At 37.3% G+C, this 15,598-nt stretch overlaps 1 protein-coding gene across 11 annotated transcripts in view; it reads left to right on the top strand.

The window, feature by feature from the left end:
• Positions 1–15,598, top strand: part of TUT4 (terminal uridylyl transferase 4) — a 162,557-nt gene that overhangs the window by 94,192 nt on the left and 52,767 nt on the right. For 10 of the 11 annotated variants that reach the window (XR_008997007.1, XM_036893244.2, XM_036893243.2 and 7 more), the window contains exons 10-11: positions 12,237–12,356; positions 12,526–12,738. Coding sequence is in view for 10 of the 11 variants with exons in the window: in XM_036893244.2 (XP_036749139.1) it covers positions 12,237–12,356; positions 12,526–12,738 (333 nt within the window). In the remaining variant the exon portion in view is untranslated. The remainder of the gene's footprint in view (positions 1–12,236; positions 12,357–12,525; positions 12,739–15,598) is intronic. The other variant, XM_036893252.2, reaches the window with a different exon arrangement.

The following is a 15,598-nucleotide window of genomic DNA, read 5'->3' as shown; positions in this document are numbered from 1 at the left end:
GAAATTCCTGTTGACTTCTCTCTTGTAGTTATATTCTTAGGATTCTAGCTAGGTAATAGTTTTCTAGTAAAGTGTCTTTACTCTGGTGTCAAAACTCTGATAAAGTCCATTATAGTCAAGTTTCCTGACTCAGCCATTTTTTGTGCTTAACATAAGAATTAATTTTAGCAGTATTTGACAAATAAAAAAGAGCCCTGAGTTTATATTTTATTTTTATGTTTTATTTTATCTATTTAAGATGTACAACTTGATTTGATGTATGTATACATTGTGAAATAATCACCAATCAAGCTAATTAGCATATCTTGCCTCACATAGTTACCTGTTCTGTGTGTATTGGGAGAACACTTAGAATCTATCCTCTTACTAAATTTCAGATATTTAGTACCATACTGTTACCTGTAGTCACCATGCTATGTGTTAGATCACCAAAAATTACTTATCTTGTATAACTGAAATTTTGTACCACTTGACCAACATCTCTCCATTTTCCTCTCCCCCAGCCTCTGGTAACCACCATTCTAGTCTCTCCTTCAATGAGTTTGACTATTTTAGATTCCTCACATAAGTGAAATCATATAGTATTTGTTTTTCTGTGTCTGGCTTATTTTACTTAGCATAATGTCCTGTAGGTCCATCCATGTTGTTGGAAATGGCAGAATTTCCTTCTTTTTAAAGGCTGAATAACATTCCATTTTATTTATATCTATTTTCTTTATCCATTTGCCTGTTTATGGACATTTAGGTTGTTTTTCATATCTTGCTTGTGAGAGCCTTGTGTTTTAAGAGCTCTCTCTTAAACTGCCTTAATGTTATTCCTCTGTGAGATGTCTGATAGTGGTAACAAAATGCATGAATAGTTTAGAATAGTTTGTTAAAGTTGCAGAGAGGTGTTCGGTTAACTTGACTTAACTCATCAGGCAGCATACCCCTTGCCTTAATACTCTGGATAAATGAGAATTTATTATAGTGAGTATTTCAAGCTCTTTTTATAAGTGTAATCCTCCTATTTTTAATTGTATTCTTAAATTTACTAAGCTATGTGATTATTAGTGATTACGCTAGCTGTTATCTAAAGAAGAATATAATAATAAAAAAATGCAACTGTAGACCAATCTTTTGTTGAAGAAAATGTCTAAATAAAATATAAGCAGGAGGGGCGGAAGATGGCGGCGTGAGTAGAGCAGCGGAAATCTCCTCCCAAAACAACATCTATCTATGAAAATATAACAAAGACAACCCTTCCTAGAATAAATACCAGAGGACACAGGACAATATCCAGACCACATCCGCACCTGAGAGAACCCAGCGCCTCGCGAAGGGGGTAAGATACAAGCCCCGGCCCGGCGGGAGCTGAGCGCCCCTCCCCCCAGCTCCCGGCCGGAGAAGAATAGGCAGAGCGGGAGGGAGACTGAGCACAGGGCTGCCGAACACCCAGCCCCAGCCATCCGGACCAGAGTGCAGGGCCCTCGATACTGGGAAAACAGGGCAGCAAGAACAGTGAGCAGGCACTGGAGGCTGGGCGACAGAGGACATAAGAAAAGCGCGCGACCATTTTTTTTTTTTGCTTTTTTGCTGTTTTGTTTTGGTGAGCACTTTTTGGAAGTCTTAAAGGGATAGGGAGCCCAATACTAGGGAAACAGGGCAGCAAGACCGGTGAGCAGAGGCCTGAGGCTGGCGCCGGAGAATAAAGAAAAACGAGTGGTGACTTTTTTTTTTTTTTTTTGATTTAAATTTTTTTTTTTTCTTTTTTTTTTGTGGTCATTGTTTTGTTTTGGCGGGTGCTTTTTGGAAGTCTTAAAGGGGCAGGGTGGGACACTTTATCCAGAGGTAGGGAATCCGGGGATCTCTGGGCACCCTAACCCCTGGGCTGCAGGGAGCAGGGAGACCCCTTACGGAGATAAATAGCCTCCCAGCCGCTCCTGCTTCAACGCGACTCCACCACTTTGGAGTAGCTGCCCGAGCCAGGCCACGCCCACAGCAACAGCGGAGATTAACTCCATAGCAGCCGGGGAGGAAGCAGAAACCCTGTCTGCGCGCAGCTGCGCAGCACAAGCCACTAGAGGTCGCTGTTCTCCCAGGAGAGGAGGGCCACAAACCAACAAGAAAGGAAGTCCTTCCAGCCGTCACTCGTCCCAGCTCTGCAAACTATTCCTATCACCATGAAAAGACAAAGCTACAGGCAGACAAAGATCACAGAGACAACACCAGAGAAGGAGACAGACCTAACCAGTCTTCCTGACAAAGAATTCAAAATAAGAATCATAAACATGCTGACAGAGCTGCAGAGAAATACACAAGAGAAATGGGATGAAGTCCGGAGGGAGATCACAGATGCCAGAAAGGAGATTGCAGAAATGAAACAAACTCTGGAAGGGTTTATAAGCAGAATGGATAGAATGCAAGAGGCCATTGCTGGAATTGAAATCAGAGAAAAGGAACGCATAGAAGCTGACATAGAGAGAGACAAAAGGATCTCCAGGAATGAAACAATATTAAGAGAACTGTGTGACCAATCCAAAAGGAACAATATCCGTACTATAGGGGTCCCAGAAGAAGAAGAGAGAGGAAAAGGGATGGAAAGTATCTTGGAATAAATAATTGCTGAAAACTTCCCCAAACTGGGGGAGGAAATAATCAAACAGACCACGGAAATACACAGAACCCCCAACAGAAAGGATCCAAGGAGGACAACACCAAGACACATAATAATTAAAATGGCAGAGATCAAGGACAAGGAAAGAGTGTTAAAGGCAGCTAGAGAGAAAAAGGTCACCTATAAAGGGAAACCCATCAGGCTAACATCAGATTTCTCAACAGAAACCCTATAGGCCAGAAGAGAATGGCATGATATATTTAATACAATGAAACAGAAGGGCCTTGAACCAAGGATACTGTATCCAGCACGACTATCATTCAAATATGACGGTGGGATTAAACAATTCCCAGACAAACAAAAGCTGAGGGAATTTGCTTTCCACAAACCATCTCTACAGAACATCTTACAGGGACTGCTCTAGATGGGAGCACTCCTAGAAAGAGCACAGCACAAAACACCCAACATATGAAGAATTGAGGAGGAGGAACAAGAAGGGAGAGAAGAAAAGAATCTCCAGACAGTGTATATAACAGCTCAATAAGCGAGCTAAGTTAGGCAGTAAGATACTAAAGAGGCTAACCTTGAACCTTTGGTAACCACAAAGTTAAAGCCTTCAATGGCAATAAGTACATATCTTTCAATACTCACCCTAAATGTTAAAGGGTTGAATGCACCAATCAAAAGACACAGAGTAACAGAATGGATAAAAAAGCAAGACCCATCTATATGCTGCTTACAAGAAACTCACCTCAAACCCAAAGACATGTACAGACGAAAAGTCAAGGGATGGAAAAACATATTTCAGGCAAACAACAGCGAGAAGAAAGCAGGGGTTGCAGTACTAATATCAGACAAAACAGACTTCAAAACAAAGAAAGTAACAAGAGATAAAGAAGGACACTACATAATGATAAAGGGCTCAGTCAAACAAGAGGATATAACCATTCTAAATATATATGCACCCAACACAGGAGCACCAGCATATGTGAAACAAATACTAACAGAACTAAAGGGGGATATAGACTGCAATGCATTCATTCTAGGAGACTTCAACACACCACTCACCCCAAAGGATAGATCCACCGGGCAGAAAATAAGTAAGGACACGGAAGCACTGAACAACACAGTAGAGCAGATGGACCTAATAGACATCTATAGAACTCTACATCCAAAAGCAGCGGGATATACATTCTTCTCAAGTGCACATGGAACATTCTCCAGAATAGACCACATACTAGGCCACAAAAAGAGGCTCAGAAAATTCCAAAAGATTGAAATCCTACCAACCAACTTTTCAGACCACAAAGGCATAAAACTAGAAATAAACTGTACAAAGAAAGCAAAGAGGCTCACAAACACATGGAGGCTTAACAACACGCTCCTAAATAATCAATGGATCAATGACCAAATCAAAATGGAGATCCAGCAATATATGGAAACAAATGACAACAACAACACTAAGCCCCAACTTCTGTGGGACACAGCAAAAGCAGTCTTAAGAGGAAAGTATATAGCAATCCAAGCATATTTAAAAAAGGAAGAACAGTCCCAAATGAATGGTCTAATGTCACAATTATCGAAATTGGAAAAAGAAGAACAGATGAGGCCTAAGGTCAGCAGAAGGAGGGACATAATAAAGATCAGAGAAGAAATAAATAAAATTGAGAAGAATAAAACAATAGCAAAAATCAATGAAACCAAGAGCTGGTTCTTCGAGAAAATAAACAAAATAGATAAGCCTCTAGCCAGACTTATTAAGAGGAAAAGAGAGTCAACACAAATCAACAGTATCAGAAACGAGAAAGGAAAAATCACGACGGACCCCACGGAAATACAAAGAATTATTGGAGAATACTATGAAAACCTATATGCTAACAAGCTGGGAAACCTAGGAGAAATGGACAACTTCCTAGAAAAATACAGCCTTCCAAGATTGACCCAGAAAGAAACAGAAAATCTAAACAGACCAATTACCAGCAACGAACTTGAAGCGGTAATCAAAAAACTACCAAAGAACAAAACCCCCAGGCCAGATGGATTTACCTCGGAATTTTATCAGACATACAGGGAAGACATAATAGCCATTCTCCTTAGAGTTTTCCAAAAAATAGAGGAGGAGGGGATACTCCCAAACTCATTCTATGAAGCTAACATCACCCTAATACCAAAACCCGGGAAAGACCCCACTAAAAAAGAAAACTACAGACCAATATCCCTGATGAACGTAGATGCAAAAATACTCAACAAAATATTAGCAAACCGAATTCAAAAATACATCAAAAAAATCATACACCATGAACAAGTGGGATTCATCCCAGGGATGCAAGGATGGTACAACATTCGAAAGTCCATCAACATCATCCACCACATCAACAAAAAGAAGGACAAAAACCACATGATCATCTCCATAGATGCTGAAAAAGCATTTGACAAAGTTCAACATCCATTCATGATAAAAACTCTCAGCAAAATGGGAATAGAGGGCAAGTACCTCAACATAATAAAGGCCATCTATGATAAACCCACAGCCAACATTATATTGAACAGCGAGAAGCTGAAAGCATTTCCTCTGAGATCGGGAACTAGACAGGGATGCCCACTCTCTCCACTGTTATTTAACATAGTACTGGAGGTCCTAGCCACGGCAATCAGACAAAACAAAGAAATACAAGGAGTCCAGATTGGTAAAGAAGAAGTTAAACCATCACTATTTGCAGATGACATGATACTGTACATAAAAAACCCTAAAGACTCCACCCAAAACTACTAGAACTGATATCGGAATACAGCAAAGTTGCAGGATACAAAATCAACACACAGAAATCTGTGGCTTTCCTATATACTAACAATGAACCAACAGAAAGAGAAATCAGGAAAACAACTCCATTCACAATTGCATCAAAAAAAATAAAATACCTAGGAATAAACCTAACCAAAGAAGTGAAAGACTTCTACTCTGAAAACTACAAGTCACTCTTAAGGGAAATTAAAGGGGACACTAACAGATGGAAACTCATCCCATGCTCGTGGCTAGGAAGAATTAATATCGTCAAAATGGCCATCCTGCCCAAAGCAATATACAGATTTGATGCAATCCCTATGAAACTACCAGCAACATTCTTCAATGAACTGGAACAAATAATTCAAAAATTCATATGGAAACACCAAAGACCCCGAATAGCCAAAGCAATCCTGAGAAAGAAGAATAGAGTAGGGGGGATCTCACTCCCCAACTTCAAGCTCTACTATAAAGCCATAGTAATCAAGACAATTTGGTACTGACACAAGAGCAGAGCCACAGACCAATGGAACAGACTAGAGAATCCAGACATTAACCCAGACATATATGGTCAATTAATATTTGATAAAGGAGCCATGGACATACAATGGCGAAATGACAGTCTCTTCAACAGGTGGTGCTGGCAAAACTGGACAGCTACATGTAGGAGAATGAAACTGGACCATTGTCTAACCCCATATACAAAAGTAAACTCAAAATGGATCAGAGACCTGAATGTAAGCCATGAAACCATTAAACTCTTGGAAGAAAACATAGGCAAAAACCTCTTAGACATAAACATGAGTGACCTCTTCTTGAACATATCTCCCCGGGCAAGGAAAACAACAGCAAAAATGAACAAGTGGAACTATATTAAGCTGAAAAGCTTCTGTACAGCAAAAGACACCATCAATAGAACAAAAAGGATCCCAACAGTATGGGAGAATATATTTGAAAATGACACATCCGATAAAGGCTTGACGTCCAGAATATATAAAGAGCTCACACGCCTCAACAAACAAAAAACAAATAACCCAATTAAAAAATGGGCAGAGGAACTGAACAGACAGTTCTCCAAAAAAGAAATACAGATGGCCAACAGACACATGAAAAGATGCTCCACATCGCTAATTATCAGAGAAATGCAAATTAAAACTACAATGAGGTATCACCTCACACCAGTAAGGATGGCTGCCATCCAAAAGACAGAGAACAACAAATGTTGGCGAGGCTGTGGAGAAAGGGGAACCCTCCTACACTGCTGGTGGGAATGTAAGTTAGTTCAACCATTGTGGAAAGCAGTATGGAGGTACATCAAAATGCTCAAAACAGATTTACCATTTGACCCAGGAATTGCACTCCTAGGAATTTACCCTATGAATGCAGCAATCAAGTATGAGAAAGATCAGTGCACCCCTATGTTTATCGCAGCACTATTTACAATAGCCAAGAATTGGAAGCAACCTAAATGTCCATCGATAGATGAATGGATAAAGAAGAAGTGGTACATATACACAATGGAATACTACTCAGCCATAAGAAAAGGGCAAATCCAATCATTTGCAGCAACATGGATGGAGCTGGAGGGTATTATGCTCAGTGAAACAAGCCAAGCAGAGAAAGAGAAATATCAAATGATTTCACGTATCTGTGGAATATAAGAACAAAGGAAAAACTGAAGGAACAAAACAGCAGCAGAATCACAGAACTCAAGAATGGACTAACAGGTACCAAAGGGAAAGGGACTGGGGAGGATGGGTGGGTAGGGAGGGATAAGGGGTGGGGAGAAGTAGGGGGGTATTAAGATTAACATGCATGGGGGGGTAGGAGAAAAGGGAGGGCTGTACAACACAGAGAAGGCAAGTAGTGATTCTACAACATTTTGCTATGCTGATGGACAGTGACTGTAAAGGGGTTTATAGGGGGGACCTGGTATAGGGGAGAGCCTAGTAAACATAATATTCGTCATGTAAATGTAGATTAGTGATACCAAAAGGAAAACAAAACAAAACAAAACAAAACAAAAAGGGCAGTTCCTGTGTGGTAACCTCCAATGAGTTCTACCCAAGGGTATAAAGGGCACATAAAAGTGTAGGCAAAGGGTCTGTTTGTGTTTATACAGAACATCAAAGCGTAATTGGGCTACCCTGAAAATGAACTAAGATACGATGTGAAAGAGAACTTCCAACATCAGCACTGTCTGGAAGACTCATGCCAGAAGATGATAATCAAAAAACCCCAACAAAGATCCACGCACTGCTACAGCTGTAGATGCACTCATCCCACCAGCTCCTGGACTTGCCATGGGAATGAGGAAGGAGATATCTAAGCTGGCCTGTGCATACAGTAAAACAACAAATTTGACTGGATCTATACTGTTGGAACTCAACCAAGAATTAGGAGAAGTGCAAATTGTAGCGCTCCAAAATCTTACAACTTCAGACTATTTACTGTTAAGAGAACATAAGGGATGTGAACATTCCCCAGGAATGGGTTGTTTTAATTTGTCTGATTTCTCTCAGACTGTTCAAGTTCAGTTGGACAATATCCACCATATCATAGATAAGTTTTCACAAATGCCTAAGGTGCCTAACTGGTTTTCTTGGTGTCACTGGAGATGGCTGGTAATTACAGATATGCTTTGGTTATGTAACTATACTCCTATTATGTTAATGTGTGTGCGCAATTTAAGTAGTAGCTTAAAACCTATACATGCTGAAGTTACTCTACAAGAAGATATGTCAAAGAAATAATCAATCTTCCCATGTTTTCTTCCGCCTGCTACTTCTATAGCTTTTCTTCTTCCTTCCTAATTACAACCCTTAAATAGAATTCGTGCCTCATATCAAATTTACCGAGTATCATAATTCTTCCAAGTGGTAAAGATACCTCAAGACAAATGCTGGGCATAGAAGCTACAGGGCATAAATATGCAAGGAAATAAAAAGCTAACCATTTCAAACAATAAGGCTTCTCTCTCACTTACCAACTTTACATTTCCCTGTATGGCCCCGGAAGATGACTGGTTAGCCAGAGACGGGTAAGATTCCTCAAGGGAGGAACAACCTAAGATAGGCACAGTCGCAGGGGGGTCATCAGGTGAGAAATTGGGGATCAACAGAGGTGAGGCTTAGAACCTCACCCCCCCGTTCTGAGAGAAATCTTCTGCATACGTGGATGTTTTATTGCCCTTGTCTAGCTTGGATTAACACATAGTCTACAGGCACACACCTGATCATCTGCATTTGCTCTCTTACAACACTAAACTATGTTTTCTACCTTTATCTTGTATCTACCTACCACTTCAGCATTTTATTAAAAATAATAATAATAAAGAGAGAAATGTGGTATCCACATATAAATCAAGTATAAAAACCAAATGAGTATTCATATTTGAACTGACTGTTTATAGTTCATAATGCATGAGCAAAACCGAAAGTTTCTGTGATGACTGCCCTTGTACTGTTCACTATGTAACTTATTCATTATGTAAGAATTTGTTCTCCATGTAAGAACTTGTTTGTTATGCCTCAGAAGATTGGATACTGATGAAAATTAGGCTTGGGGTGGATTAATGATTGTGCATTGAGCATTGACTCCCTTATACAGAATTTTATTGTTGTTAACAACCATTTGATCAATAAATATGAGAGATGCCCTCACAAAAAAAAAAAAAAAAAAGGACAGACTTCCTATGGTAAAATAAATAAGTAACCAGGTTGTAATGTATAGCATAAGGAATATAGTCAAGTTATTGTAACAGCTTGGTAGGGTGATAGCTAGAACCTAGAATTATGTATATAAATGTTTTATCACTGTGTTGTACACTTGAAACTAATGTAATGTAATACTGTGCGCCAACTACCCTTCAATAAAAAAAATAATTATCTTAAAAAAAAAATATATATATATATATAAGCAGATGGAATATATCATTGTATCAAATTGTAACATGCCATGACAATGTAGGATTTATTTCAGCACTAAGAATCGTTGAATATTAGGAAATCTGTTAACATAATTTAGTATCACAATAATTTGAATAAATTGAATAATTTCTCAATAAATTGAGAAAAACATCATAGATGCCAAAAAGAGATGTTCTTCCTAAGAATAACTCTTTTGTAAACTAGAAATGAAGGTAAATAATAAAAACTATTTACAAAAAATGAAACAATAATGGAAGATGAATTAAACAGTGGATTGCTCAAGCCGTATGTTAAAATTAAGACTATTACAGAGATGTTCACCAGTGATACTGTACATTGTTTTAGAGATTTAAAAAAATGCAGTAAGAAAAGGAAAATGAAATAGTGAATGCAAATATTGTAAAAACAATAAAATTTTTTCTTCGCTAATTACATGATTGTGTGCCGGAAAAACCTAGTAAAGACTACTAGGATTAATAAGAGAGTCTGTAAGATGACTAAATATATTATAAACGTGCAAAAACTAGTATCTTTTCTCTGTCATGAAAATAACCCAATAGAATAGCAACAGAGTAAAATATTACCTTCATGACAGTGACACAAATTATAAAATACTAAAGAATACATTTAATAAGAAAAGTACAGGAAGAAAATTATGTTATTGAAAGGTGAAAAATATGAACAAATTGATTCATTCAGCAAACATTTATTAAATACTTCCTATGTGCCAGACACTGTTCTAGGTGCTGGAAACATCTAACAAGACACACAGAGTCCTTCTGTCATGAAGCTTACATGCTTGTGGTAGAATCAGAGTAAACATATATATAAATAATACAGTATGTGGTAGAGTTCAGTGCCTTGAAAATGAGATGATGGGATAAAAAAGTGTTATTACATTGTATGGTCAGGGAAAGTCTCTTTGAGGAAGTGATATTTTAACTCAGACCAGCCACTTGAAAGTCTGAGGGAGTAGCATCTAAGGAATAACTAGTACAAAGCAGACTACCTGAGGATGAGAAAGAAAGGCAAGAGTGGCTGGAATGAAGTGAATAAGAGGGAAAGTTGGAGAAGATGAGGTTAGACAGACAATTCCTATGGTAAAGAATTTGGATTTTAATCATAATGAGGCATAAGAAGGGTTTTAAAAGCAGTGGATGTCTTGATGTGATTTATGCTTTGAAAAGATCTTTTTGGTGTAAAGAGTAGAAATAGGGAGCCTGTGCTAGGAATAGTAGACATCACAGGCTGCTGTGGTAGATCAGTCAGAGATGATAATGATCTGTGCTAGGTTAGAGTGAATATGAAGCAAAGGAGACGGATTTGGGATATGTTTTGGAGGTAGAACTTGCAGAGATACTAGATATGAGAGTTGAGGGGAAGTAATTGATCACAACTCCTAAATTTTCAGAAAATGCAAAGACACCAAGTTCTTGAATAGGAGGATATTATCCCTAAAATGTAAAATTGCTTTATTTTAATTTCAAATGTGTAGATGAGATTTTAATGTATGAAAATATCAAATATTTCATTTCAGAGATGAAACAGTGGTTTACTTAATTTAGTAAGTGGTGCTGTCACAACTGTATGTCTTGAAGAAAATAACTTTAAAATAGTAAATACAAAATAAATTCTACTTACATGAAAAACAAAAATTTTAGAAGAAAATTTAAGAGAAAGTATATGTAACCTATGATTTGGGGAAACCTTTCTATCATGATAGAAAACAAGCTGTGCAAGATAAGCATATTTGACTATATAGATGCTAGTACATTTTATATTATAAAAGGTATCAAATAATGTCAAAAGAAAAACAGATTGGGAAAAATAATGTATTTCAAATGCATATGTCAGATATAAATGGTTGTTATCTATAATGTGAAAAGAAATCATGCAAATTGATAAGTAATTAAAAATAGAAAAACTGGCAAAAAGATTTAATAAGCAGTTCAGAAAAGAGCAAATCCAAATGATTAGTAAACATGAAAAATTGCATAACCTCTTAACATCAGAGAAATGTAAATTGAAGTAACTATTAGGTATTACATCTTACCCATCCCATTGACAGTTTTTTAGAAGTGATAATACTGGTGTGTTGGAAAGCATGTGTATGATGTTACTGGTGAAAAGAGATATTTTTATAGTGATTTTGGATAAGAAAGCCAAAAGAAATTTTATTTATTAGAACTCAAATATACACATATTTTTAAATCTAGCAAACACATTTTTGGGAATATAGCTCACACAAATAAGCACCAATATGTAGGAAATATATATAAAGATAAATACAGTATTGTTTATAGTGGCAAAACTGGAATAAAGTATGAATGTCTTAGGTGGGGAAACTATTGAATAACCATCCAGATCATAGACTAATTAACCATTTAAAAGAATTTGTTTGATCTGTACTAATTGACTTAGAGGAACTTTCTTGGTGTATTGTTAAAGGAAAAGAGTAGTATATACAGACAGATGTCTATAATAAACAATTTTGGTAAAACAGTGACAAAAATAAAATTCTCCCAGTATCTAAATAGAAAATAGAAATAGAAATGCATGTATATTTGTATATTGTTATTTGAGCATAAAATAAGGCATGGGAGAGTAGATAGAATATTAACATTGAGGTAGAAGTAGAGCAAGATAAAATACTTTAGAAAGGTTTCCACATATAGACACTATGTATGATATGATTTCATTTAACTAAAATGTATGTTTATGTTTATGTGCAATAAAGAATGAATAGAAAAATGGTAATCAGTATGTTAATAGTTATTTCAGGGTGGTGAGATTTTAGGTTATTCCTTATGTTTCTCATTGAACATTTACAAAGATTGTGGTAGGAAAAAACAAGCCTCTTCTATTGTGAGGAGAACAAAGAAAATTAAAGAAAGCTAAAGGTGGTACTTTTTTCTCTTTGATTTTGCAGTTGTGCCATATTGACTCCCAGACTGATGGTGGAATTCCTTCTTACTGTTTTGCTTTAATGGTGATGTTTTTTCTACAACAAAGAAAACCCCCTCTTCTGCCTTGCTTACTTGGAAGTTGGGTAAGCATGAGTTTGTAACATACATGTACATGCATGTGTATATGTAGTTTGCTCTTGCAGAGTCTTCTGTTCAAACATTTAAGCTGGAATTCTGGTTTGTCTGTTTGTCCATCTTTTTTTTTTTTTGAATAAATTTTCCACTACCAATTTGGAATGCCTTTTTATATAGATTGAAGGCTTTGACCCAAAAAGAATGGATGACTTTCAGCTGAAGGGCATAGTAGAAGAGAAGTTTGTGAAGTGGGAATATAATTCAAGTAGTGCAACTGAGAAAAACTCAATTGCTGAGGAAAACAAAGCTAAGGCAGACCAACCAAAAGATGATTCCAAGAAGAGAGAAACAGACAACCAAAGTAATGCCATGAAGGAAAAACATGGCAAAGTAAGCTTGTTTTTGTTTTTGTTTTTGGCTTTTCTATCTGTAGAATCTGTGATGCCTTCGATTGAAGCTATTTGAATAGTAGATTGACTGACCTTGAGTAAACCTCTTGGCCTCATTTTCCTCATCTGTAAAGTGAGGGGTTGATCTGGTTTAGTTTTTTAGTACCGAGATTATGAATTTATATCTCATTTTGGAAGACTTGTGTTGTTTGAATCATGCCAAGGTAATCTTATATCTTTTTCATTCAGACGAGAAAAATTTCCTTCAGGAGTTGGGCTGTGAACAAAACTTTAACATAATAGGAATTATGTTGCCAGATTGGTGGAAAAATAGACACTGTGCTTCTTTAGGGTGTGGCTTGCTTATTTAATCATTTAATAAAACGGTCACTTACTAAGGACCAGCTAGCTATGTGCCAGGCATTATCTTGAGTGCTAGAGAATCAAAGATGAATATGCATGGATTATGTCCTCCAAAAGTATGTAGTCTTCTGAAATAGACATTACAGAAATGTGAACATCACTGAAATCATTGCTGTAGTTCCCTGAACGTATCTTCTAGTCCATTCAGTTCTCCCACTTGTCTAGACTACCAGCTACCCTCTCCTCAAACCATCAGTATTGTCAGTTAATGATCTTGCTTATTACTTCACTTAGTAAACTGAAGCAATCAAAAGAGAACTTCTGCACAATCCTACCACCATTTACCACTATCTGCCCTCACATACTCTATCTTACTGTCTGTTTTCATAAAGGACTTCCCTTGTTATCTGAAGTCATTTTCTGCACTTGTGCATTCAGTCCCCTCTTGTCTCTTCTAGAATATTGCTCTAGCAATTCTTTCCCTCCAGTTACCAATTTTTCATTCTCCACTAAGTCAAACATGCTATTATTTCTTCCATTTTAAAGAAAAATCTTGACACCCCTTCCCAGCTATTCCTTTGTTTCCTATCACAGTAAAATTTCTTGAAAGAATTGTCTATATTCATTGTTTCCAATTTGTTTCTTTTAATTCACTCTAATCAGGCTTTGACCCCCATCAGTCTTCCAGAATTTGTATCGTCAATGTCACTGCCCTCCACATTGCTAAATCTAGTGGTCATTTTGCAATTTTTATCTTTTTTGACTTATCAGCAATGTTTGCCAGTTGACAATTTACTTCTCTGAAAAACTTCTTAATTTAGCCTTCAGGATGCCACACCCATGGCCAATTATTTCTTTGCTGGTTCCTCTTTTCCTCTCTAGTCTCTTAATGTTGGAGTGCTCCAGGACTTACTCCTTGATAACTTTTTTCTGTTTATACTTCCTTGGTGATCTCACCCAATCCCGTGGAGTTTAAGTACCATCTGTATGATGACGACTCCCAAATTTAAATAGTCATCCAAACCTCTCCTCTGAACTCCATCTCCAACTGCCTAGTTAGTTTCTACTTAGATGTCTGATAGATGTATTAAACTTAATGTGTCTAAAACTGAGCTACTGGGCTTCCCCTTGCTCCACATGCAGTTTTCCCATGTCAGTTGATTCCATGCTGTCCTTTCAGTTGCTTAGACAAAAACCTTGGAGTCTTCCTTTACTTCTGTATTTCATGCACCATATAAGTCTGTCAGGAAATCGAATCATCTGAACCTCAAAATACATCCAGAATTTGACCACCTCTGCTGTTACCATCCTAGTTCTAGCCACCATCCACTCTGGCCTGGATTATTATCATAGCCTCCTAATAAGTTTCCCTGCATCTGTCCTTGCTCCTTATAGTCTATTCTCAATACTGCAATTAAGATGATTCTTTTAAAACTTAAGTCAGATCATGCCTCCCCACACTCAAAATACTTTAGTTACTCCTCATTTAATTTAGAATAAAGGCCAAGGTGGTCTTACTGGCTAGCTCTTTGTTCTCCTTTTCTCTTATTCCCCTCTCTCTACTGTACTAGCTTTCTTGGTTTTCTCTTTAAAGCTAGTTATACTTCTACTTTATAGAGTGTTTGCTCTATTTGTTCCCTATTCCTAGAACACTTTTCCTCCTCCTTCACATCATACCTGCTTAACAAGACCTATTCTGACCACTCTGTTTAACAATGGAACCTCCTTCTGCTTCCATACTCCCATCCCCTTTACTAAATGTAATCAACATTTTCTTATTTCCATGGCATTTTTTCCAACTTACTATAACTTAATTATTAAGTTTGTTGTTCATTGTTTTCTTCCCCTAGAAAGTAAGCTCCACTAAGGCAAGGAACTTTGTCCCTCCCTGCCCTCCATGGTTATATCCCAAGTACCTGGCACATAGTAGGCATTCAGTGAATAGTTGTAGAATTGAGTGAATGAATAACTGTTTCATGCCTTTATGCTCCTTAATGTTTACTTTTAGCTAGTCTTCATCTAGCCAATTCCTTTAGAATTCAGGTTTTACATCTTCTTTTAGGATCCCTGGATTTAGAGGTCCATTTCGTCACATAGCTTTTACCATATTTGTTGAATTGTCTCTTCTCTCCTAGTAGTCTGTGAAGTAGGACTTCATCTTATTTAAGTGGCAGTATGGTATAGTGTTTAGCAACATGGACCCAGTAGCCAGAGGTCCTGAGTCATATCCTTGCCCTATAGTGTCTACTACACAGATGTGTTAGAATTAATAGTTACTATATGTACAGCACCTTAGAAGAGTGAGTGATGCATGGTGAACATTATGTATCAGTATGAGCTTTCATTATTTTTATATACCTACCAAAGTGCCAGGGACATAGTAGGCTCTAAATAAACATTTGCGGAATGAAGAAATTAACTTTTGAAGGCCCAGGACATATACTTAAATTTTAAAAGTAATTACTGCAGTTAGGAGCTGTAGTAGTTGTTACGCAGTG

The sequence above is a fragment of the Manis pentadactyla genome, chromosome 4 (assembly GCF_030020395.1).
Source record: "Manis pentadactyla isolate mManPen7 chromosome 4, mManPen7.hap1, whole genome shotgun sequence".
NCBI classification, from domain to species: domain Eukaryota; kingdom Metazoa; phylum Chordata; class Mammalia; order Pholidota; family Manidae; genus Manis; species Manis pentadactyla.
Note: the sequence above shows the minus strand (reverse complement) of the source record. Positions and strands in the feature narration are given on the sequence as shown.